Source organism: Balaenoptera borealis (genome assembly GCF_965194805.1).
Source record: "Balaenoptera borealis genome assembly, chromosome: 16".
Taxonomy (NCBI): Eukaryota; Metazoa; Chordata; class Mammalia; order Artiodactyla; family Balaenopteridae; genus Balaenoptera; species Balaenoptera borealis.
Genome location: NC_138872.1, coordinates 21,291,895 through 21,318,714, shown reverse-complemented (window position 1 = coordinate 21,318,714; position 26,820 = coordinate 21,291,895). Strand labels below are relative to the sequence as shown.

Sequence of the window (26,820 nt, the reverse complement as noted above, 5' to 3'; positions counted from 1 at the left end):
GTATTATAAAATATAACACACGTGCAGAAAAGTGCACAAATCGTAAAGAGGACGGTTTGATGAATTTTCACAAAGTGAACACGCCTGAGTAGCGAGCTCCTTGGTCAAGAAATTGAGCGGTCGGTGCCCCCGAGTTTGGTTCCTTGACAGCAAGGCTAACGGCGACGTAATCATGTGGGGGCGGAGCCAAGGGCGGTTGAAGATGATACCCGGCCAATAGGGCGTGGCTAAGCGGAAAAGGGAGCCCCGCGGAGCTCAGTTCTGGAGGCCAGGAAGGGGCTGGGCCCTTGGCGTTACGCACTCGGGGCGGGGCTTGCTGGCCCAGAGTCCCGGCTACAGCGAAGGGGCGTGGTCAGGTTGGATGGTGGGGGCGAGGTTAAGCCACAGGCAGGGAGGGCGGGGCCTAGCGATCCCGAAGGCGGCCTGGGCCACCAGTGGCGAGTTACGTGGAAAGGCCGGCCGGGCTTAGAGAGGAGAGGAGGCTTGGAGAAGCCCCTCTGATGTGCGGGGGCGGAGTCTCGCGCGATCTGGGCGGGCGCTGCGTCGGGGGCGGGGCTTCGCGGCGTTTGGGCGGACGCTGCGGCGAGGGGCGGGGTCAGCGCGCGCGCTCCAAGATGGCGGCGGCCAGTGCAGCAGGGCCGCCTACGAACGTGTTCCCATTCCGCGATGCCCGCGCCGCGCCGGATCCGGTGTTGGAGGCCGGTCCGGTGGCGCACGGGCCACTGCCGGTGCCTCTGGTGCTGGACAACGGGTCGTTCCAGGCCCGCGCAGGCTGGGCTTGCCCCGGGCCGGACCCGGGCCCCGAGCCCCGGCTGCAGTTTCGCGCCGTGTGCGCCCGCGGGCGGGGCGGGGCTCGGGGCGGGGCGGGTCCGCAGGTAGGCAACGCGCTGGGCAGCCTGGAGCCGCTGCGCTGGATGCTGCGATCGCCCTTCGACCGCAACGTGCCGGTGAACCTGGAGCTGCAGGAGCTGCTGCTTGACTACAGCTTCCAGCATCTGGGTGTCTCCTCACAGGTGAAGGGTGGGGTGGGGTTAGGCTTGAGGGGAGGGGTGAGGTCGTGTCCCCGCTCACTCCGCTCTCCGAGGGATAATAGTCATTCCAGTAGTTCTGATTGTCATTTAGTCATTGATTTAGTCAGTTGATCAAATATTAGGCGCCTAACGTGTGTAAGTCCTGTGCTAGGCGCTTGGGGTATGGCAGTGAGCAAAAACAACGCCCTTTTCTCTTGGAGCACATATTCGGGTTCGTTTAATACATTAATTTATTATCAGATATGTATTGAGCATCTACTTTGTGTCAGGCACTTTTCTAGGTGTTTGAAATACGTCCGTGAACGTGACACGAAATCTCCTGTGCTTATGGAGCGGGTGTGGAAAGTCGCTCTAGTATGAAAAGACAACACAATAAACGATAGAATTAAGTAGTATACTCTGTCGCATGATAGAAGGACAGGAGAGGGTTGCATGTTTTCAATAAGATGGTTGGGGGAGGACTCGGGAACAAGGTGTTGTTTGAGCAAGAACTAAAGGAGATGATTGAGGGAGCGGTCCTTGTGAATATCTGAGGGAATAGTATTCCGGAGAGAGGGCACAGCCAGTAAAAAGGCCCTGAAGCAGGAGTGTACCCTAATGCTAACTGAGGGCAGCCAGAGTGAGGGGGAGGGTAGTCAGTGGAAGAGGAAGTCGGAGAGGTAATGAGGGGACAAGTCACACACCTTATAGGCTTCTACGCTGAGTGAAATGGGGAGCCGTTGCAGGGTGTTGAACAAAAGAGGGACGTTGCTTATGTTCCAAAAGGATCACCATAGCTGCTGTATGGAGAATGGACTGCCTGGGGTCATAGGGTAGAAACAGGGAGACCAGTTAGAAGGCTGTTGCAGTTAGGAGGTGAGGGATGATGGTGACTTAGATGAGGGAGGAGTTGAGGATGTGATAAGAAGCAGTTGGATTCTGGAGATATTTTGAAGATGGAGCCAGATGATTGGCTGACAGTTTGGATGGGGCTTGACTTAAGTTGACCCTACTTTCATATTTTCCAAAGCAACTTCCAGGAAAGATGGGTGTTTTACAGTTACTTCTGATTCAGTTTTTTGATTGGAGACCAAAAGCCAGTTGAGCCCTTGCAATAAGGATTTCTGTTTCTTTTTAGGCTTTAAAAGGAGTATTCTCTTAGCACCTACCAATTTACTCTTTTCTTTCCAAGTAGGGCTGTGTCGATCATCCCATAGTTTTGACAGAAGCCGTGTGCAACCCACTGTATTCACGACAGATGATGTCCGAGCTTCTCTTTGAGTGCTATGGGATTCCTACGGTTGCCTATGGAATAGACAGCCTCTTCAGCTTCTACCACAATAATCCAAAGAACTTGATTTCCAGCGGGCTCATCATTTCATCTGGATACCAGTGTACACATATTTTACCCATCTTAGAAGGGAGGTGAGTTGCACTTATGGCATTTGGGTGCTGTTTTGAGAAGCATTCAGAAAACGTTTATTGGGCGCCTGATTTAAAGGTGGAGTGGAAAGAGCAAGGACAGGACCATGAACTGGCCTCTGGGCTTAGTTCTGACCTCCCTCACTGTGTGAGTATAGATGTCACTTCATCGTCCATCCTTTGTGACCTCCTGGATCGAGTTGGGGTAGATGGTCCCTGAAGTCCAAATCCATAATTCTAGAACTTTATGGTTCTGACTTAATGGTGAGATGGCTAACACCATACCTGTAGGTAGTAGGTGCTCAATAAAAATGTTCTGAGTAAATTATTTAAATAGATTTAATTTAGACTGTCGTGTTCTGGAGTCACTTTTTAATAAGAGATTTTTTATTTTTTTATTTAAAGCTATTTAATGACAATTATTTAGACCTTTCTTTTTAACTACTGTACCTGGTACATAATAGGTACTTAGTAGATGTTTTCAAGTTCTATAAAAAGTGAGGGTAGTTTCTGTCGTGTTTAAAATCTTGTTTTATAGCTGGGTTTTCGTTGTCTGATAAAGAGACTAGGCCGGGGAGGGAGGGATAAATTGAGAATTTGGGATTAACAGATGCACACTACTATATATAAAACAGAGAAACAACAAGGATTTACTATATACACACAGAATTCAATATCTTGTAATAATCTATAATGGAAAAGAAACTGAAAAAGAAGGTATATATAACTGAATCACTTTGCTGTACACCTGAAACACTGTAAATTAACTATACTTCAATAAAAAATTAAAAATTAAAAAAAAAGAGAGAGACTAGGCCAGCATCATGCTCTCCTGAGAAGGTTTCTCTTTGCATAGAGATAGAGAGGGTGTGTAAGTAGTGAGAGAAGGCCTGGCTTCGGAATTGAAAGCCTGGGTTTGCAGCTCTGCTGAGGATGAAGTACTTAACTTCTTTACTTAGTTTCCTAACATACACACTTGGGAAAAACTGGTTTCTCAGGGTTACCTTGAGAACGAAACGAGATAATGTAGGTGATGGCACTTTGTAAAACAGTCTGAATATTTAAGTGAAAATAAATGCTGTTGAATTTATTGAGCCCTATAGTGGGAATTTCTCTTGAAGTTCTTACAAAAATTTATGAAGAAAAAAGTAATTCTTAGACATTACCAAACACTCCTGCTATAGAGTTTTATATCTTATGTAACCAGAATATGCAGAAATTAAAAATAATATTATTATTTTATGTTATGTTATATTGAGAGAAAGTGATTTTACCCAAAGGCTAAGAAATGATCAGATTGGGGCATATCATGTTCTATGCTGGCATCTGCTGGTGAGGTGTGATATAGCAGTGACATTTTAGTACACAGCAAGTTCCTAGTGCTCTGCTCCTCTAACTTTCTCACATTGAGAAAATAAAGGTACTCTGGTTCTCCTCCCCTTCACTTCATGTCAGAGGGACCTGGTTCTCTTAGGAGATTACAATAAGCCAATGTGTATGTGATTACTTAATGTGTTTGCATAAGTAGAAGTGGAGTGTCTAGGGGAGGGGTACTCAAACTCTGGCCTACACTAGAGGGATTTGGGAAGCTTGTCAAAATGCATATTCCTGGGGAAAAATGCATATTTCTAGGCCCTTCCCAGAGCAGATGAGTCCTTCCGAGATGCTTGCCAGAAGTTAGATGTTCATGTGTCTGTTTGGATGTGCTCTAGGAAGGCCTGCATTGGGTAAGAGGTTGCACTAAGGCAACTTTAAAGTTCCTTCCAACTGTTAGGTTTTATTTCCCCCAGCTGGTCAGTTGCTTCCTTATTAGTCTACATCAAACTATCCTCTGCCCTAGTGCACGTGCTCCATATTCTCTCCTCCACATTGCCAGAAATTTCAGTGCTGTTTCCATCCCTTGGTTGTAGGTTGGATGCTAAAAACTGCAAACGCATCAACCTGGGAGGAAGCCAAGCAGCTGGCTACCTCCAGCGTCTCCTGCAGCTGAAGTATCCTGGGCACCTGGCAGCCATCACTCTCAGCCGCATGGAGGAGATCCTGCACGAGCACAGCTACATCGCTGAGGATTATGTGGAAGGTACAAAGAGGATGTTTGCTTGCAGCTTTCGAATGTTGTCTACCTTTGGGGTGTTCCTTAAATTGTTCCCAGGGTGACTCTTTCGCTCACTTTTTTACTCTTAGTACTTTTTAGCATTCCCTTCCCTTTTTGGTATTTCCTAACAGACTTTTTCAATTAATTGGTAACTTGCATATGTAGGTTCTTTTTCAACATCGTTTTGGCTACTCTGGTTCCTTTGCCTTTCCATATAAATATTAGGACCAGTTTGTCCATATCTACAAAAAAGTTCTGTTGGGATTGTGATTGAAAGAACATTAAATCTGTAGATCAGTTTGTATATAAAACAACAACATTCTAAATGTAGATTCAGATATAATGTTAAATCCAGATTGGGGAGAATTGACATTTTTTTTTACTATGTTGAGGCTTCTGATCCATGAACATAGTATGTCTTTCCATTTATCTAGGTCTTTATTGATTTCTTTCATCAGCATTTTATGATTTTCAGTGTATAGACCTGTACATGTTTTATTAGATTTATGCCTAATTATTTCTTTCCTTGTTTTTTTTCATTTCAGTTTTCAGTTGCTCATTGCTATTGTATAGAAATGCAATTAATTTTTATGTGTTTACCTTGTATCCTGTGACCTTGTGAAATTTACTAGTTCTAGTTTTTGGAGATTCCTTGGGAATTTCTAGGTACACATGTCATCTGGGAATAGGGACATTTTAATTTCTTCCTTTCCAATCTGTTTGCCTTTGTTTCTTTAGGAGTGGTAAGAGTGGACATTTTTGCCTTGTTCCTAATTGCTGATCTTGTGGTGGGGAAAGCCTTTAGTCTTTCCCTATTAATTATATGATGTTACCTCTAGTTTTTTTTTTTTTTTTTAACCTCTAGTTTTTTTACAGATATCCTTTATCAAATTGAGGAAGTTCCTTTCTGTGCCTAGTTTTGCTGATCATTTTAATCATGAATGGATTTTGAATTTTGTGAAATGCTTTTTCTGCATCTGATATGATCCTGTGGTGTTTGTGCTTTGGACTGTTCATATAGGAGAGTATCATGATTCTTTTCAAATATTGAACTAGCCTTGATTTGGGGGGATAAACCCCACTTATTCATATTATTTTTTAATATATTGCTGGATTCAGTTTGGTAAACTTTATGACGTTTTTGTGTATATTCATGGGGAATATTAATCTATACTTTTTTGTACTGTCTTTGTCTTGTTTTGGTATCATGGCAATGCTGGTCTTATTAAATGAGCTAGAAAGTGTTCTCGTCTACTTTCTGGAAAAGACTGTGTAAATAATTGATATTATTTTTTTCTTTAAATGTTTGATAGAATTCTCCAGTAGAACCATTTGAGCCTGGGGATTTCTTTTTCTGAATGAATTCAGTTTCTTTAATAGAAGTAGGACTATTTAGGTGATTGCATTGGTGTCTTCTTTTTTGCTTGAGGTTTATTTTGCTCTTTTTTTCTAGTTTCTTAAGGTAGAAGCTTAGATTATTATGATAACTTCTTTTTAATATAGGCATTTAAAGCTTGAATTTCCCTCTCAGCAGTGCTTTATCTACATGTCACAGATTTTGGTATGTTATGTTTTCTTTTTTACTGAGTTCACATATTTTCCAATTTCGCTCAAGCCTTTTTTATTTGGAACCATTGATTATTTAGAAATATATTGTTTTATATCCAAGTGTTTGGAGACTTCCTTGTTATCTTTCTGTGGTTGATTTCTAGTTTAATTTCATTATGGTCAAAGAACTTATGTTGTCTGGTATCAGTTAAACTTGTGAAGATTTGTTTTAGGACCCAGGCACGATCTGCTTTGGCAAATATTCCATATACACTTGCAAAGAATGTGTATCCTGCTGTTGTTGGGTGGAGTATTCTGTGATGCCATTTAGGTTCTGTTGGTTGATGGTGGTGTTCAGTTCTTCTATACGCCTCTTCATTTTCCATCAAGCCATATTGATTATTAAGGGTGTTGAAATCTCCAGGGACAATTGTGAATTTTCCTATTTCTCCTCTCAGTTCTGTCAGTTTTTGCTTTCGAGTGTCTGAAGCTCTTTTGTTAGGTAAACATTGAGGATTCTTACGTCTTCTTGGCAGTTGCTCTTTGACCATTATATAGTGTCCTTTTTATCCCTTGCAGTTTTCTTTGCTTTGAAGTCTGTTTGGACATTAACATAGCCACTCCAACTTTCTTCTGATTGGTGTGTCTTTCTGGCCTTTTAATCTACCTGTATCATTATATTCAAAGTAAGTGTCTTAATAGTTGGGTCCTTTTTTTAAAAAAAAAGATCCCTTCTGTCAGTCTCTATCTTTTAATTGATATGATAAGACTATTTCCAATTAATTTAATTCTTCTTATGTTTGGGTTTAGGTCCACCATTTGATTATTTGTTTTCTGTTATTCCTTCTCTTTGTTGTTCTTATTGCTCTCTCTTGCCTTCTTTGGGTTATTTGAACATTTGAAAAATTTTTTTTGGTATTCCATTTTAATTTGTCTATTGTGTTTTTCACTGGATATTTCTCGTGTAGGTTTTTTTAGCTGTTGCTCTAGAGATGACAGTAAATAGGCTTTTCACAGTCTTCTTAGAATCTCTGTTTTACCAGTTCAAGTGGAACGTGGAGATGTCAGCACGCTAGAGGCCCCCCTTTTTTTTTTTTTTTAAATTAATTTATTTTATTTATTTTTGGCTGTATTGGGTCTTCGCTGCTGCTTGCAGGCTTTCTCTAGTTGCGGCGAGCGGGGGCTACTCTTCATTGCAGTGCGCTGGCTTCTCATTGCGATGGCTTCTCCTGTTGCGGAACACGGGCTTCTAGGCGCACGGGCTTCAGTAGTTGTGGCTCGCGGGCTGCAGAGCACAGGCTCAGTAGTTGTGGTGCACGGGCTCAGTTGCTCTGCGGCATGTGGGATCTTCCCAGACCAGGGCTCGAACCCATGTCCCCTGCACTGGCAGGCGGATTCTTAACCACTGTGCCACCAGGGAAGTCCCCAGAGGCCCCTTTATCCTTCCTCCTTTATGTCAGACTTGTCTTCTGTGTCACATCTACATACATTGGAAACCCATCAGACGTCATCATGGTTTTTACTTCCGATTGTCAATGTATTTTAAGGAGCTCAAGAGGAGGTTAATTACTATGTTTAATCAGATTTTCATCATTTCTGTTGCTTTCCCTTCATTCCTGGTACTCTAGATGGTATCCTTTCCGTCTGAAGAACTTTATTTAGCAATTCGCTCAGAGCAGGTGTGTTGGTTGTGTCCAGGTCTTATAGCTGCATTTCGCCGATTGGGTGGCTTCAGAGATGGGAGGGAGTGTGCTTCCTCCATCTTACCCGCACCTGGAACCCTGGCGCTGACTTTCTAATCTCAGTGCTAATAGTGTTCCCATTTCCTAACTTCCAAAATCATTCTGTTGAAGAATTGCAGAAATGGCGGTGCCCCGATTACTATGAGAACAATGTCCACAAGATGCAGCTCCCGTTTTCCAGCAAGCTCCTGGGCAGCACCCTGACCTCCGAGGAGAAGCAGGAGAGGCGGCAGCAGCAACTGCGGCGGCTGCAGGAGCTGAACGCGCGGCGGCGGGAGGAGAAGCTGCAGCTGGATCAGGAGCGGCTGGACCGGCTGCTCTACGTGCAGGTGACAGCGGACCCCCCAGGGTGGGACCTCAGCCTCGCTCCATAAAATGCGTCATGCATCTTTTTGACTTGGGGTCAAGAAGGGGTCTGGTGGGGGGGGTCATCCATGTAGAGATCGTGCGTGTAGAGGACGGTGTAGCAGCAGGACCTGAGAGCTGTGGACCAGGCCTTGTTGATTTATTTTATCCTTGTGGTCCCCTTTGTTTGATTTTTAACTTCTGGTTTAAATGTAGCACACGTGATGCAAAGCGCACAAATCCTAAGTGTCCAGCTCAATGAATTTTCACCACTGAAACACATGATGTATCCAGGTCAAGAAACAGAGCATTACCAGCAGCCCAGAAGCCTCCCTCAGCCTCCTCTTAGTAACTTTCCCATCTCTTCTCACCCGGAAGCTAACATTTCTGACGTCTGTCCCCATAGATGAGTTTTGCCTGCTCCGGTGGTGCTGAGATGGTGACGCACGGGAGCCCAGAGATGGCTGGGGAGGAGGGCTTCGTTGCGAAGCTTTGGTGGCGGTGGTGGTGGGTCTTTGGGGGGGGCCGGCTCAGGGAGCTCGGGGAGCCCTCTCCCACCGTCGTTCTCTGTCCAGTGTCTAAGTTCCATCTCTCCTTCCCGTGCGCGATTGCCCCGATGCACATTTTTGAGGATGGATTGTGACTGCTCGGCTTGCAGGAGCTCCTAGAGGACGGCCAGATGGATCAGTTTCACAAGGCCCTGATAGAGCTGAACATGGACTCCCCGGAAGAGCTGCAGTCCTACATACAGAAGCTCAGTGCCGCAGTGGAGCAGGCGAAGCAGAAGATCCTTCAAGCAGAAGCCAGCCTCGAGGTGGACGTGGTGGACAGCAAGCCAGAGGTACTGCGGGCCTCGGGAGGGAGGTCCCGCGGGGTGCTGTCGAGCAGGGGTCCCCAGCCCCCGGGCCGCAGAGCAGGAGGTGAGCAGTGGGCGAGAGGGTGAAGCTTCATCTGCCGCTCCCCGTAGCTCGCCTTACCACTGGAACCATCCCCCCACCGTCCGTGGAAAAATTGTCTTCCATGAAACCGGTCCCTGGTGCCAGAAAGGTTGGGGACCACTGGTGTAGAGAGAACAGCCCTTTTGGAGGGCGGAAGGAGTGTCCGGAGAAGGCTGACATCAAGGGGGTTGTGACCAGACTCGGGGGAAGGAGAGCAGAGTGGTGTGTGATATCCACGGGGACACGGATGAGGGCAGGGATGGCACTAACCTTGTACCAACTGAAGTTCTGACCCAAGGGGTTTCAGCCGGTAGAGCTCTGGCCCCGGGAAGGAGATGTGTGCGAGTAGAGTAGGAAGAACATACACACGCCTATCGTGTGGCCCATCTTGAACCTGAACCTGCCCCTCTGATGGTTCCTGGGCAGTTAGTCATATGCCCCCTTAACTTTCTTCTGATCTTCTATTAAATATATCATGGTTGCTCTTCCATGCACCTCCTTTTCATCTCCGTGCTCCCTAAGGACAGGGGATCATGCTTCATGTATAGTTTAGGAATTTTTTACAGCCGCTAATAGACATGCTCACTAAGATATTTGTAGGTTGATTTAAGATCAGCCTTTTGTTAGTTACTAAACACTGACTCTTTGATCTTCTCTCTCCTTTTCGTTTCCCTGCCAGTGGGCTGTTAGTGTTGATGTGGCCAAAAGGGCAGGTGGCGGGGCTGAGATAGGATCCCGGGTAATTCATACCGTCGCACTGGGCCCCGCATGGTGAAGGGGCTGCCTGCAGGTCACACCTCAGCCCCAAGTCACTGGTTGGTGCTCCTGTCTCTAGAACTGGACGAAAGTGTTAATAAGTGGACACATTGTTGCTGAATCTGTCATCTCTAGAGTGCTAAAACAAAGGAACTTGTTCATTGCCTTATGACACTTGTGGGGCAAGATTAGCCAGTCCAACTTGATTTTTGTTTTTAAATCAACCTTACTTATACTTTTAGAAAGAAACAGTCTTGTGGAAGACTCCAGTTTGCTGCTGGGTGTCGTGTGGTGCTTACCAGGGACCTCAGGGCCATCCTTGGCTCGGCAGGCAGCCTGCTTTGCAGTGACTGTCTCAGCTGGAGGCTGGCTCTCGGTTCCTGCTCTCAGCCTCACCTTCCCCACCTCTCCGACAGGCTGTAGACCACGTGAGGACAGTGACTGGCCGTGAGCATGCGTGACTGATGAAGCAGATCCTGAGTCAGGCTTCCTCGGCACAGCGTGCTGGATCACTGAGATCCAGGGTAGAAGTGCCTTGACCGCCATCTTATTCTCGCACAGCGTCCCAGATCAGCTTCCAGAGGACTAATGTGCCTTGTCTAGTTTGCTCCTTTTCAGGTCTGTGTTTCAGATTTGAGCTGTTGTTTCCTAGGATCCAGATCCACGTTGCCTTTGTTGTTTATTCATCTGTAGTCAGTTTTATCATGCTTATCAACATGTCCACAGGACGTCAGCATCTTAATATCAGAGATGGACCACTAAGCCACATGCACGTGGAGGATTTCAGATTTAAAAAGAAAAAAACAAGCAACTGTGAAGATGTGATTCCCAAGCAGTCGGGGAACCAGTTTTTCCTTTTCTTTTTTCATTTTTCTGCATTTGTTCCATGCCCTGATTCAGTCACTCTGTTTATTCATTCAGCAGATACTTATTAAGTCCCTACTTTGTTCTGTGCTCTAAGGGTACATATTCAAATTTTCTGGGCTTGGGGTGATTTTGAAATGTACTTTAAAAGGTTTCCTTACGTACAACAAATTTGATGAATCGATCTGTCCCCAAAGCTTTAATGGTCAGGGTGATTGTTAGAGATTAGATTGATTACAGTAACATTCATGGAATAAACTTGGCCACAACACTGGCCAGCCAGTTCTACCTTTCAAAAAGTATTTGTTATATTTTCCAACAATATAATTCTTTTAGAATGGAGAGAACAGATTTGTGTGGACCACAGTTCATACTGAAATGCAATCTAAGCAGTACTGGCTGCACTGGATTAATACAGCTAAATTTTTTAACTTCCAGTGTTTTCTAAAATCCATTTTTTCGGGACTTCCCTGGCAGTCCAGTGGTTAAGACGCCACACTTCCAGTGCAAGGGGTGTTGGTTCAATCCCTGGTCGGGGAACTAAGATCCCATATGATGTGCGGTGCGGCCAAAAAAAATAAATAAATAAAAATAAAATCCATTTTTTCCTGCAGACCAATCCATGCCAGCCCTCGGTATTCTGCAGGTATTCGACGAGGATGTTGTAAAGGAGTAGGCTTCCTTTTCAATACTTTTAATATACTTTTAAAATATTTTAAACGCTTTTAAAATTTTAAGTACTTTTAATATACTTTAAAATACCTCCTAATGAAGTATTTAAAGTAAAAGATGCTGATTTTGCATCGCTATGAGCGCAGCGTAAGGGGATGGGAGGCGGGAGCACTGCTTGCGAGCACCCTTGTTTGTTGGAAAAGACAATGGGCCAAATACAGAAAGTGCTCTGGCCTGACGAGCCGAGATCAGAGCTGCCCTTTGCTTGTTTTTATGCTGCTCCAGACTGTTCCAGGAACCATGCTGCATCTTCCCTGAGGGACTTTGGCAAACTGTTGGCTCTGTTCAGTTCCAAAAGAACAGAATATTTACGTTCCCGCATGCCACCCAGTACACGTGGAGACCCTGGCAAACCCTAGGGGGAGAGAAAGCAGCCATGGTAGAGAAATATGTTCTGTCTTACATGCGTATTGTCGGCATTGAAATTACCAGCTTTGTTCCTCTCTGTGAATCATATGAATTGGGATAAGGAAACTATCTTTTTATCATTTTTAGTGAAGCTAAAAGTTATCTTATTTTTAAGGTGAGATGCTTTTGAATATAGCTAGATATGAAGGTGGATAGTAATAGTTTTGTCACAGCTGAAGAAGCCTTTTGAAGCCCAGACATTCTGCAATCCTCTTTATTCTAGAGAAATTTGAGGGTTGCCAGAGACTAGGGGTACAGAGGTGACTAAGATGCAATCCGTGTCCTCCTTGGTACCTCAAAAAATAGGGCTATAGAACCATACTCAGGCTGTAATAAAACTTATCAAGTGTGGTGGTAGATGTGTGTGGGAATACAGAAGGAGTTTTGAGACAGGATTGGGGTGTTTGAGCTGGGCCCTGAAAGATTATTTGATTTCAGCAGATAACAAATTAGGAAGGAAGGACATTTTAGATGGAAAGAAGCACACATGCAGGGAGCAGGGCACATCGGGCACAGAGAGCGTGGGAGATGAAGCTGGAAGGGAGGCCGTGGCCACCTATTAAGGTCTTTATCCAGCGGCCCAGATATTATCCTTCAGGCAGAGCCTTCAAAGTGTGCTGAGCAAGGCAATAATCTGATGAGATTTTATTTTAGGAAAATAACTGGTGGCAGTTAGGATGATGGCTTTAGGGAGAGACAAGGCTGGAGGTGGGAAGACAGGATTAAAATGTGTGTAGTCATCCAGAAGAGAGCTGATTCTTGTCAGTGGCCTGAAGTTTGTCAGTGGCTGTTGGGGTGGAAGGTGGAGGAGGACACACTTCCAAGGTAGGAGCCAAAGATCCTGGTGTCGTTCAGGAGTGTCAGTTGCTGATGATAACAGAACATGTGCCAGACCCTGTGCTGGGCACTTGGGCAAGTATCATCTTGATTAATTTTCACAATTCCGTGAGTACTGTCTTCATTCCCATTTTATGAATAAGGAAACTGACACTGAGGCGAGGAAAGAAACGTGCCCAAGGTTGCACAGCTAGGAGCAGCGCAGCTGAGAGACCCGAGCAGTCCGGGTCTAGATTGTCTCCGGTCACTGAGGCTGGGTTGAAAGGCAGCAGGGGGAGGTGGCGCTGGGGACCGAGCTTAGGGAGACGATGAGCTGGGTTCTGAGCCCCCCATCTCTGGAGTCTCTGTGGGACACCAGGCAGGACTGTCCAGGACCCAGCTGTGGAAGGACCTAGAATCACACAGGGAGTGGGAAGAGAAGAATGCCTGGGGAAGGCCACTGCTGAGGGGTTGGGTGGAGCCGAAGGGAAGAGTGTAAGGAGAGGTTTAAGACACCTGCTGACCGGGGACAAAGGGATGGCCTGCTAGCGGTCTGGGGCTCGCTCTAGTCCTGCCTCACCAGAAGCCTGTTTGAAGTATCTGCTGATACATAAAAAACACTCCACACTCGGCAGTGTGAGGCAACAACCGTGTTACTGTGCTCATGAATGTGACGGGTCAGGAGTTCAGACAGAGTGGAGCGGGGGTCTCTGGGACCTCAGCTGGGAGGACTTGGACAATTGGGAACTGAACTCTCTGGAGGGTTTTTTCACTTCCCTGGCATCTGGGCTGGGATGACTCAGAGGCTGGACTCCGCAGACCTGAGCACCCACCTGCGGCCTCCCCATGCGCTTGGGGCTTCTCAGCGCGGCCACTGACTTCCAGGAGGGAGCTCCCGAGAGGGAGGAGCCAGAGAACATATGTCAAGGGGCATTGCCTTATTTAAGAGTGATTTTGCATTTTACCTTTGCAGCTGATATGAATAGGTTCTAGAGAAGTGTAGTTAAGTACTCTGAATTACGTCGGTAATTTACGTACGTCATAGATTCTGAGAGTGAGGAGGGCTCTCCTCTCAGGCAACCTTGGCAGTTGGTGTTGAATCTGCTCGAACCCTCCCAGGACGCCGTCTCATCAGATAGTCCTTTCTACAATAGCTGTCACTGTCAGAGCCTCCTTCCAGGGAATGCAACAGAGTTCCTTCCTGAAACTTCTCCCCTTTGAGTCCGGAAGGTACAACTCATCTGCCTTTCATGTGGGAGGATGACAGATGCCCAAGGACATCATCCAGAACTATCCCTCCACCCTCCCAACTTCATTTGTTCAGGTCAAAATTAAAGGTGTCCTAAACTCTCCAATTCGGAACCTTGCCGGCGTGTCTAGGCCCCGCCCAGGGTCATTGTCGTGGAAGAGGAAAGCCTGTTCTGCAGGCCTCCACGGATGGGAGGCATTCGGCCGCCTTGGAGCCTTCAGTCACATCTCCAGCCCAGTGGACCTGCCCTCAAGGGGACTGATTGCTAAGCCTGTTAGTGTTGGCACATATGTTTATTAATTATTAAGAGATTGACTTGATTTTGCCCGTAGTCTAAGCTGCTTTGTAGGACACCGGCTCTCACACCCTCTCCCCCAGAGCTCTGTGCGTGGCGGTGTGACAGGTGCACGCAGCCAGTCGTCCCCGGGGCGCCAGGCTGGAGCTGCCCCTCAGAAGCCTTCAGAGAAGGTGGGAGTTGATGAGGCTTGTCTCAGTGGGAAGGGTAGGGGATAAGAGCGAAGCTCATCCCTGGCTTTTTAGTCTTTTAATCTTGTGTTCATGTGTGTTCCTTTGTGTTCATGTGTGTTCCTTTTTTTTAACAGTTTAGAAACTTTTTCATAGTTTTTATGTGTGGATGTACTTTTAGGACATTAGGCAAGATCCCAGTTCTTTTTGGTGACAGTGAACTCATAGAACTAAGGCTTGCTGAATTACAGGTTCTGTCCACTTGTGTTTCTTCTCTTCTCAGACCCCTGACCTGGGGCAGCTCGAACCGTCTCTGGAAGACGTGGAAAACATCAACGATTTCGAGCCCTTGTTTTCGGAGGAAACGCCCGAGGTGGAGAAGCCGGTGACCACGGTCCAGGTTGGCCTCCCGTAGCCTCCACCTTGCTTATGCTTTGAAGCTTAACATAAATGACCAGTCAGGTTTAGTCTGCTTCTTTAGGAATACTTTTCCCTAAAATACCAGTTGTATTTTCTAGAAGGGAGAGTACTAGTACCGAAAACTTCCAAAGTCAGGGTTTTTTTTCCCCCCCGTGGTGATTGTTTGGGGTTCCAGCACTAAGCTCCGTGCATCTGTGAGAAACAGTCTCCTGGGTGGAAGCATTTGGGCAACTAACTGGGGACTTCAGACCCGAAGACCAGCTTTTAATGATTTTATTTACATTTCAGCCAGTGTCATAATGCTTCATCCTCATTTGGGTCTGTGTTTCTGTCATTACGATGGCAGCCAGGTGGACTGGCGTGAGGCTGAGACACACCTGGGAGAAGCCCTTCCTGGCTCTGCGGGCACTGGGGACTGAGCCAGGCACTTGGTCTTCCAGTACCAGCCTTTCTCAGCTGCTCTTCACCAAATCTCTTTCCCTGCATCTCAGGGACCATTTCATGAAGCAGATGTGTAGCGGTTTATAATCCAAAGGTTGAAGAAGGTAGAAAATCGAATTATCAAATCAAGAGAGTTGGGGAGAGGTTATTCTGGCACAAAGGACAGAAGCTACGTTGGAATAAGAAATGCAGTTAGAAGAAACTGGCAACTGGGATGTTTGTTCTCATGGCCTAAAAATATCTTCTAAACCTTGGGTTTTTAAAGCCCGTGTTTAACTTGGCAGCATATCATCAGCTGTTTGTTGGGACAGAAAGAATTCGAGCTCCAGAAATTATCTTCCAGCCGTCTCTCATCGGGGAGGAGCAGGCCGGCATAGCTGAGACCCTCCAGTACATTCTGGACAGGTGAGACTGAAACTTCTTTCTTTTACTTCTATTTTCCTGAACCATTTCCTTGAATTTTGAATTGAACAGTGGATTTGATGGCCGGGCATCTCCTTTTCATTGACTTGCTGCACTCAGATGGTATTCTTTCTCTCTCACCAAGCGTGGCACAGAGTTAGGGCTCTCTAATTCATTTCTGAACATGTAAATACTCAACGTGTAAATCCTCAACGTGTAAATGCTTGATTTGAGGAGCTTTAAGAGTTTCTTTGAAAAATTTGGGCAACATGGTATATGTGCATTGGCTTTCCTATAAATCTTCACATTATTGCAGACTAGTGATTCTAAATCACCCTAAAAACGTGCAGAACTTAGTTTTTTTCCCCACCTTGCATTTTATTTATTTAAGAGTTTGCATTTCTACAAGAACATGCCTCCCCCGCACCCATTTATACAGGTATTTTCCTGCAGTGTGAGTTTTCCTAATACAAGTTGGACAAGTAGGGAACACAATTTTGTGGTACTGTGGTTGCTATTGGTTAAAACAGGGTGGAAACTTACACCTAGCAAGGAAGAAAAGCCATTGCAGCTACTTAGAGTGGCTTTGAGTTTTGTCTAGCAGTGGGTGGGAAAGTGAGCAAACACAAATAAGATAAAACTAGTAGTAAAAAAAAAAAAAAGCACAAATGGAGAGATGGGTCCTCAAAAGGAGAGGCAGAACTTCTGGGGGTGATAGAAATGTTCTGTATCTTGGTTGTGGTGATGGTTACTGTGTAATGGTTACTGCTGTTGATGGGTGTATAAATTTGTCAGACTTCATCCAAATGTATTTAAAGTAATCCTCAATAAAGTCAATTTTTTACAAAAACATGTATTGGAAAGGCATAATATTTTAATCATGCTAAGGAAATGGATTGACCATTCAAATTAAGGTTTTGGCTAGCTATTTGGCATTCTGTAAAGACACAAATGAAAAATGGAAGGCTTTTTTTTTTTTTTTTTTTTAACTTTTTGCGTAGACCTTTTCTGTTTTGTACTGAGAGCTTGCATTTCCACATCCATATTCTCTTCCAATATTCAAGTTGGAGGGACTAGAGCAGAGGAATCGTATTGTCCCCAGGTACCCAAAGGATGTTCAGGAGTTGCTAGTTCAGAACGTTTTCCTCACTGGCGGGAACATGATGTATCCTGGGATGAAGGTCAGAATCGAGAAGGAGCTGTTGGAGATGAGACCCTTTCAGTCTTCCTTTCAGGTACCAATTGTCTGTGTAACCAACTGTTTTGAAAATAGCCTTAATTATTTGTTTTCTGGTTACAAAAGTAGTAAAGTGTAAATGAGAAAAATTACTTGATAATTCCATCATCCAGAGATAGCCACTATTAACACGTTTGTGGCTTTCCTTCTGGTCTTCTATCTATGTTTAATTTTCTTTTTTTTTTTTACTTTTATTTATGTATTTATTTATTTAATTTTGGCTGCGTTGGGTCTTCATTGCTGTTTGCGGGCTTTCTCTAGTTGTGGTGAGTCGGGGCTGCTCTTCGTTGCGGTGTGCAGGCTTCTCATTGCCGTGGCTTCTCTTGTCGTGGAGCACGGGCTCTAGGCGCACGGGCTTCAGTAGTTGTGGCGATGGGCTTAGTTGCTCTGCGGCATGTGGGATCTTCCCGGACCAGGGATCGAAACCGTGTCCCCTGCATTGGCAGGCAGATTCTTAACCACTGAGCCACCAGGGAAGCCCTATGTTTAATATTTAAAGCAGAATGGAAATCGTATTTTACGTACTTCTTTGTTTTAATTGACGAAAGCCTGCATATAGTAAAAATTCAGAGAGTACAAGAGTGTACACTGAGAATAAGGCATTCTCTAGGAGACTGGCTGGGGAGATTTTTCTTTCACATATTTTCTGCACACTTGAGTGTATACTGCTTTGTAACCTGAATTTCTTAACCTGTCGTGAATGTTTTCCCGTGTCATTATTCTTCTAAAATACTTTAAAAAATGACTGTACGGTGAGGATGTCCCACAATTTATCTACCAAATTCCTCATCACCAAGAAACCCCACAATTTATCTACCAAATTCCCGATCACCAAGTCTGAGCTCCTGTTGTGGACCAGGCACCTTGGGATGCTGAGATGTCCTAGACACCAGATGCCCCGGCCCCAAGGAGCTTGCTGCCTGAGGGGGCAGCAGGCAGATGAATAGGCCGGGATAGCCCACAGCGCGAGGGGCATACAGACGTAGGCGCCTAGAGCAGGCTTCTTGGAGGTGAGTCTTCTGAGCGTGAGGAGGTGTTTGCCAGGTAGAGAGCGTGGAGGGGAGCGGGGTGGAGAGAACATTCCGGACGGGGACCAGCAGGAGCAAAGGCTCGCGGGCCGGAAGCTTGTTGGTGAGCAGCTGAGTGTGGCTGGAGCTCGTGACTGTGCAGGGGAGCGGGGGAGGGCCGTGTGCACGGCACGCGTGGTGCAGAGCTTCTGTGTCCTGCTGGGGGCTCGGCTGTGGCCCCCTGTGCCGCACGATGTGTTGTGTGTTCAGGGGGTGGTCTCTGGGCTTTGGTCCTGACTCCGGCACCGCCGTCGCTGAATTTTGCCAGGCCTCAGTTTTCTCCGCAGTATGAAGGGGGTCGTCCTGGTGCCTGTTACCAGCATGCAGCGCGCCTCGCCTGCCAGGTGCTCAGCACAGAGCCTGCGCGTGATAAACAGACATCAGCTGTTGTGCTGAGGGTCCCTAAGAACACTCCAGGTTCCACGATTCGCTAGAAGGACTCACAGGATTCAACACGTAGTCCTCCTCGTGATTTATCGCAGTGAGCCCTTCCCCGGTGCAGGGAGTAGAGTGAGCGCCTTACACTCGTCACGTCACCCACACTTTCTAAGCCAGAGCGGTCGGGGCTTTTGTGACCCTGATTTTGCTGATGATCCCTTCTCGCAAGTCTCGCCTCATCCTCCTCCAGCTGTGCTGATTCCACCTGCCCTTTACTCCAGAAAGTTCCCAAACCACCATTCCATCCTGGGACTTCTATGGGTGGGGCAGGGAAGAGGGAGGTGGGAGGTCAGACAGGCGACTGCAGAGAAGAGGAGGCCCGATCTGAGTTGGAGAGCGGTCCGCCCGGTGCTCAGCTCCGCTTAGTTGAGGGGCACTCACAGGGCTGCTGACCCCGGCCTCGCTCCCCTAATAAGCAGTGGAAACCGAGTGCTGGCAGCATCATGGGGAGCCCAGGTCAGCCTCTCTGCTCTCATTTCCCCTGAGGCTCCTTTGCCCCCGTGGCCAGAGCCACCTCGCATCGGCCTCTGCTTCCCTCTGCTGGCAGAGAGGGGATCAGGTCCAGGAAGGCCTTCCCTCCAGGTCTCTCCACCTGACGGCTTGTGGTCTACAGCGTGGGGCAGGAGGTGGGGCAGCTGGTGCCTCTCCCACCCAGAGTGGCAGGTCTGGTGTTGGTAAAGTCGCTGATAACCACGTATCCGGTGAGGTCGTGTCTGGTGGGCTCTGCGTGTTTGCGTGATTTCTTGAAGAGTCTGGAGCATTTCACTCAGCTCTGTTTGGGGGGTGCACAGGTAGTCCTGCCCCGTCTTGGAATTAAAGGGGGCCCTCCTGCGTGTGTATTTCTGGGGACAAAATGTAGGGGCTGTAGCTGGCCTTGCTGAACATTCAGTCCTCGGACCCTGAGGGGAGACGCCCGTCCAGTGACTGCTCTGCTCATGTTTCAGGTTCAGCTGGCCTCGAACCCTGTGCTGGACGCCTGGTACGGTGCTCGCGACTGGGCCTTGGACCACCTGGACAACGAGGACGTCTGGATCACCAGGAAGGAATATGAAGAGAAGGGAGGAGGCTACCTCAAGGAGCACTGTGCTTCCAACGTGTACGTCCCCATCCGCCTGCCCAAGCAGGCTTCGCGCGCCACGGAAGCCCAGGCATCCGGCAAAGGCTCGGCGGCCAGCGGAGGCGGGCCCGGCGAGCAGGCATAGCACAGGGGCCCCTCCAGGACCTTGGGCCCCGGCGGCCAGTGTCACAGGACGGTGACTCTGCCAGCTGTGTCCAGCCCGAGTCTGCTGGGAACATTTGGCTGCAAGATGGATTTCTCCTGGGGAGAACAGTTTAGCGCCACTGGGAGTTACCCTCTGCAACTGTGTTCTTTTGGGGGCGTTGGCGGTGAAGGGACTTTAGGTGGCCTGCTGTCTTTGCTGAGCCATGGATGAGCCGTGGCCTTCACTTCCCGCAGCAGTGAATGAAGACAGGGTGGGGGACGGAGGTGTGCAGTCTGCACAGGCTTCCTTCTTACCACATTTTAAAGCCTTTCTTGTTTTTTGTTTAAAAATCCTTTAAATTTTATATTGTCAGTGTAGATAGTCTTCTAAATTTATTCCAAAATTGTGCGAATGCCCAGCAGGTGGAGTTCTTTCACATACAGGTAAAAAGGTAACATTTATATCCTAAGAACAATCAACCACGAACTCTCAGGGGCTAGAAATATTTCCCTCTTTTTTCTTTTTCTGCTTAGAAATAAGGAAAAGGGGCCCCAAAGAGGGGAACCAGATAGTACGAAGTCACTCATTCGGGGCCTGCCCGGTGCCCACTTCTGAATGGGCAGGTGTGGGGCTAGTGGCCCGACTCTTGTTCGTACTTTCTTTGCTGGAAACTTTTCCACGATGTGAGGCCTTCCTACAGTTTTTAAAACTTCTCTTCCTGTGAGCGTGTTGGCTGCTTAACTTTTCAGGTCTTTCCGAAGAAAGAAGCAGACTGGAAAAGCTGAGCTGTGGAGCCTTTTCAGTTTCGCCGCAGCCTCACATCGCCTGGACCTTTGCAGCCTCATCGTAAACAGACAGATAACCCCTCTCTTATACAGAGATTGCTTGGTGAGAATTTTAACTCTCAAACACACCCAGTACTTGAGCCCAGAAGCCTCCAGAGCTGCTAGCGTCCTTGTCACAGAATCCGTACGTTTAAATCCCATGGGATGTCTGGCCCACCCCTCTGAGGAGGCCACCTCAGAACCAGTCTGCTGCTGCAGTTCACCAAGGATGGTCACCTGCGTCGCCAGCTCTCCGGGGCTTCGATACCGAAGACCGGGAAGGGCCAGTGGTGGTGGAGGAGGAAGCGGAAGATCCAGGCCAACTCAGGACCCCCCACGTCCCTGCCGAAGAGCCACAGGCCGTCCACAGCTGGACCCAAGGCCGGATGAGGTGGTGAGAGTGAACGTGAGCTGCCAAGAAAGGACAGATGCGAAGAAGGCAGGACCCGCCTCATGGGAGAGGTTTCCATATCACGTTTCTGGGAAGAGGAGTTGTGCTAACTGCCATAGGCCTGGGGAGACAGGGGTCTTTCTCCCACAGTCAACATTTTAAACAGCCCGAACAGCAGTGGTGAGGTGGAAGGATTGCCCTGGAAGTCCAGCCTTGGTGGGGAAGGACCCTGTGTGGGCAGGTAAGCTGGGCTACAGCGTAGTCCAACAACAAGTGTGAAGCCGGGCCTAGTTGGGGTGCCCGTAGCCTGGAACTGAGGAGGTTTGGGGCTGCGGTGAGGCTGGACCTTAAGCTCTCCCGCTTTATCTCTAAGCCCTCACACTGACCTCTGCTGACACCTCTCAGCCCTTCCTCACACAGACCACCAGCAGCACTCATCACGGTACTGAGAGCTTTTTCTCTGCCCCCAGATGGTCACTTATAGACTGTAAAGCGTTCCCCAAGATCAGGAAGAGGGTTTCATTCAGCTTGGAGTATCCACAGCCCAATGCTGGGCCTGGAGGGTGCTGTGGGCTCACAGGATTTTGAATGAATGACCAACTGGTTGTGTAGATAAGTGAATGACTAAATCTGTGAACAAAGACAATTTGTGACTAACTCGTGCGCTCTGTTGAGAGGAACAAATCGGGTCCACACTGAGGGCTTTCGCCTTAGCTGGGGAGCCCTACTTATTGAGACATCTCAAGTCTTCTCTGTGACCCTGTCAGGACTGTTCGTGGAGAGAAGGTGGGTGTGACTGTAGCTGAATGATCTGAAGGCAGCCGTGAAGGAATAGATTCCCATAGCCCAGCTTCGGGCTTCTGTCTGGGTTGTGGGAGGGGGAGATAGCCCAGGGGAGGGAGAGTCTGGCATGGGGGGTCAGCCCGGCTCTGCGTTTGAGTCAGAGCATCTCTGAAGGTTGGGTGGCCACCTAGGGCGATTAGGGCCGCTCTCCCCGGCTAAGATGTGGTAGGGGTGTCCCTCCTTCTGCCCCCACTGCCTTCCATTGGCATTTCTGGAAATAAAAAGTTTTACCAAAGCAACAAAGAAGGCGAAAAGGTAAGAAAATAGAAGTTAAGAGTAATATAAGTGTTAAAATATAGGCAGAGAACACTAAACCAAGAAATGGAGAAACTGAATTCATACAAATACCATATGCAAAGATTATTTCATGCCTACCTAAGGGATTAAATGAATATGATGAAGTTTATCATTACAGAACTTTGTAATTAAATCATTTCCAGATAATTAGAAAACGGTAGAACAGAGGATTAAAAAATGTAGGCAGAGAGACTGGCTGATCACTAAATCCATCTCCCTTTCCTTTGGGCGCACAGCTGCACTACATTTCCCAGCCTCCCTTGCCGTCAAACAGGTAGCCGCTTGACTTCCGGCCACTAGGTTATGGACAGAAGAGATATACACCATTTCCAGGGCTGGCTTCCATGAACCTCCCACAAGAGCCTCTCTTTCCATGTTGTGTGGCTGAATAGAGAACCGTCTAAGGCCCAAGAGGAGCACGGGGCCACAAGATGGAGGGAGCTGAATCCTTAAGTGACTTCTTAGAGCAGAGACCCTGCAGATTCTTCAGTGCGTGAGAAATAAACTTACTGTGTTAAGCCACTGAGAACTTTGGCCTAATCTGTTACAGCAGCTAGCATTATTCTAACTAAAAGTGTAGGTTAAAAATAAATAAAAATAAAACCCATTAACTTCTTGTTAATTGGGGATTTGTTAAGGAGGAAAATTTTTTAAATAATATGAAACAAAGAGAACAGTGTGACAGATAGTTATCCCCTCATTTAGGAAATGGGAATAATTCCTTTTATCCTGTAGTAAGAGTAAATGAGATAATGAATGAAATCACTTAAGGATTTCAGGAAAATGGCAGACTAAGCTGACCCAGAAAGACCCCCTTGCACCTGCTACAAAGTTATACAAAAAGGGGATAAAGTAGAACTTAAAAAGTTGTAATGCTGAACTTAGAATCATAGATATCACAGAAAACCTTGGAAATCAGAAATGAGTACAAAAAATCATAGCCAGATTGGTAACCAAAAGTTGGCACTGAGGCAAGCCTGAGGTTTCAGGGCTTATTTGAGAAATAAGCCCTAAGGGTAGGTAGGGACCACGAGTTTTGAAATGCCTAACCAGGGACCAGATATGTAGCCTGGGCCCTCATGAAACGAGGAACCAGGGATAAACTCCCTGAATAAATAATACTAATGCAGCAAGGGTAACCTGAGCGAGACTAGAAATAGAGCAAGTAAATATAAACATTAGGGAAAGCCAAATCCAGTAGTAGAAGGAAAGTTTGGGAGTGGGTGGGGTGGGGAGAAGAGGTAGCCTAGTTAATAAAAAGTACAAAATAAAATGGTATAAATGAGTTCAAGTATTAATTATAAATGGGCCTATCAAAAGAAACAAAAGAAATAGATTGGTTTTAAAATACACATATAGTTGTAAGCTGTTTGCAAAAGATGCTTTGAAAACTTGGTACAAAGATAAAAGGTAAAGGAATGGAAGGTAAACCAGGCAAATGAACACTGAGCAGCTTATCTGCTATAGCAATAGTAACATCGGGAAAATAGTCTTTAGAGCAAAAAGTATTATTAGAAAGAGAAACTTTACTTAGTAATAAACAATTCACAAAAAGAATGAGCCTGAACCTAACGTATATGCCCCTGATAAAATAGCCTCAAAGTGTATAAAGCACAAATCGACAGAATCATGAAGTGAAATTGACAAATAGTGCCTGGCTTTTGGGAGGTCATTATTTAGGAGCTGTGATGAAGATGAGATCCAGGAATGGGGTGTGTCTGGTACTTCTAGGCTCTGGGCTAAGTCCAGTACCTTGGCAGAGCAAAGGAGAACGTTAGGCTAGGCAGCCGTACCTGGACTCCTAGCCTCTCCCTAGGGCCCTCCCAAGGACTGGCCTCACTGAAATGCTGGGATGGGGGTTGATGGTCTTTGGAATGGCTGTGCTCAGGAGGAAGGGAGGACCCTGAGCTAGAAGCCACATCCTTTCATCCTCTAGCAACAGGTTTACCTCCTCTTCTCCCTCTGGCCTCTCTGCTGGCCCCTCTGGCCCTCAAAACCCTGTGGGCCATTCCTATAGAAGCAGGCATATGCAGAGGCTGCTGGATAAAACCCAATAGGAAAAACAGGCAAATAATTCCCCCAAGTGCATTCTGGTGACTTGGGGATTTCTGGGACTTGAGCCTTCCCCTTCCCCCCACTTTATTCTTTCCATTGCTTCCCCTCATTCAGCCTCCTGCAGCCCCTGGCAACCAGGGCAGCCCCAGGATTTCCCCTTGCCCAGCAAACCTCTGTCCTCTTGTCACTCTGCTTGGTGGCTAGGAGCCTCACCTTGGGGAGAAGCCAAGGTCAGGGAGGCCAGGTGAGCATCAGAACTCGACTAAGACAGCTGAGCGCTGGGAAGTCACACAGACAGACTCTGGTGTTTCCCTTTCTGTTCCCTTCCTTCCATAAAGTCCTCTCCTCTATTCTCCAATTCAGCTTCTGGTTCTGAGCACCCACCGTGGCCCAGGCACTCTTCTCACTGCCGCTCGCCCATCTGCCCCTTTTCCTTTCAGGCCCAGGGACCCCCGTGGAATCCAATTGTCCTGGTGACTCAGGAGACGTCTCCCACATTTTCATTGACCAAAGTCACCATGAGCTCAAGATGAGTCTGTGCTATGGGGAAAGTCAGGGTGGTGTGTGTAGTGGTTGGAACTGTGTCCCCTCTTCCCCCAGATGATACGTCCAGGCCCTAAGCCTGTGAATGTGACCTTATTTGGAAATAGACTCTTTGCAAATGTAATTAAGTTAAGGATCTTGATAACAATATCCTGGATATAGGGTGGGCCCCAGATACAATGAATGGTGTCCTTATAAGAGGAAGGAGGGGGAGATTTGACAACAAAGGGACAAAGGCCATGTGAAGACAGAGGCAGAGATGGGAGTTAACGCTGTCACAAGTCAAAGAATACCAGGAGCCTGGGAGAGGTGAGGATGGCTTCTCCCCTAGAGCCTTCATAGAGTGTGGCCCGATGACACCTGATTTGGTATCCAGAACTGTGAGAGAATAAGTCTCTGTTGTTTTAGGCACCAAGCTTGTGATAATTTGTTATGGCCTCCCTGGGAAACTAACAAATGGCCAAGTTGAGTCTGGGAAAGAATCTGAGTATGGATGGGAAGTTGTTAAGCCATAAAGAAGCAAATAAGTTGCCCATAAGAGGGAGGATTCCTAACAATATCAGAATCTGGATAACAACAAAGGTTTATTCCCCAGTAAGCACTGGCAATGATGGAGAAGAAAGGGAGGGGCTTGGAAAGTACACAGGACCAGAGCTTACAGTCTTGGAAAGGCACCCCTTCTGGGGGTGAGGGAGGCACCGTGGAAGCCAGAGGTGGCGTGAAGGGAAGCACAGAAGGGGCTGGCAATTCGAGACTTACTAAAGCAAGTTTGGATCAGAGGAAGCCTGACCACAAAAAGGTGCCCAATAGTAAAGAATTTGTCTCTCCCTATAGCACCAGGAGGGGGAGCCCTTGAGAAAACCCAAACCCTCTCCCTGCCCCGCTCCTCGTCCACATCCTCCTGCTAATAGCCGTTTAGGTAAATTTAACATGCCCAAATATGAACATTAATAAAACTGCGGCACTCTTATGGGGATACAGTAAGAAAAGACCAATACTTTTTAGTAGATAGAACCAAAAAAAAAAAAAAAAAAGAAATAGCCACTACAGGCAAAAGAAAACTGTAATGCAGCATTCCAGCATGAATTAAAATTAGACAAGCCAGGGAATTCCTTGGCGGTTCAGTGGTTAAGCCTTTGCCGTCCAATGCTGGGGGTGTGGGTTTGATCCCTGGTCAGGGAGCTAAGATCCCCCATGTCTTGCGGCCAAAAAAACCAAAACATAGAAAAGAGGCAATATTGTAATAAATCCAATAAAGACTTTAAAAATGGTCCACATCAAAAAAAATCTTAAAAAAAAAATTAGACAAGCCAATGCAAGTGAAGTCACAAAGCAAGTGAAAAACTTTGAGCAGAGGTAGATGTGGAACGGGAACTGGCAGGACTCAGCAAAGAAACTGAATAAAAAGGAAAAATTATCTCATAAACCTAGATTCAAGATGCACAAGGGTGAAGATATCCAACTGAAAAGAAAGGAAAAAATGAAAGAAAATCAGAGAAAGTTATAGGTAAGGAAAAGAGGCAATGGAAATCGAGTCAAACTGAATATAGTCGAAGAAGAAAATTCAACTATATTGACCTGTATTGAAGAGGAATTGAAGAAAAACAGTGGAAAAAATTAATATTTAAAATGGTAATTCAGGGACTTTCCTGGTGGCACAGTGGTTAAGAATCCACCTGCCGGGCTTCCCTGGTGGTGCAGTGGTTGAGAATCTGCCTGCCAATGCAGTGGACACGGGTTCGAGCCCTGGTCTGGGAAGATCCCACATGCCGCGGAGCAACTGAGCCCGTGAGCCACAATTACTGAGCCTGCGCGTCTGGAGCCTGTGCTCCGCAACAAGAGAGGCCGCGACAGTGAGAGGCCCGTGCACCGCGATGAAGAGTGGCCCCCACTTGCCACAACTAGAGAAAGCCCTCGCACAGAAACGAAGACCCAACACAGCCATAAATTAATTAATTAATTAATTTAAAAAAAAAGAATCCACCTGCCAATGCAGGGGACACAGGTTCGATCCCTGGTCCAGGAAGATCCCACATGCCGCGGAGCACCTAAGCCCGAGAACCACAACTACTGAGCCCCCGTGCCACAACTACCGAAGCCTGTGAGCCTAGAGCCCGTGCTCCGCAGCAAGAGAAGCCACCTCAGTGAGAAGCCCGTGCACCGCAACGAAGAGTAGCCCCCGCTCGCTGCAACTAGAGAAAGCCCGCGCTCAGCAACAAAGACCCAACGCAGCCAAAAATAAATAAATAAATAAATCAAAATAAACAAAA

The 26,820-nt window shown here is 46.9% G+C and overlaps 1 protein-coding gene across 1 annotated transcript; it reads left to right on the top strand.

The window, feature by feature from the left end:
- The first annotated feature begins 577 nt into the window (after window positions 1–577).
- ACTR5 (actin related protein 5) lies at window positions 578–26,820 on the top strand. The gene is made up of 9 exons (XM_082361953.1): window positions 578–1,013; window positions 2,206–2,435; window positions 4,343–4,512; window positions 7,929–8,146; window positions 8,821–9,003; window positions 14,674–14,790; window positions 15,517–15,656; window positions 16,756–16,888; window positions 19,340–26,820. Exons 1-9 carry the CDS (start codon window positions 615–617, stop codon window positions 19,595–19,597), a joined length of 1,848 nt encoding a protein of 615 aa, XP_082218079.1. The 5' UTR covers window positions 578–614; the 3' UTR covers window positions 19,598–26,820.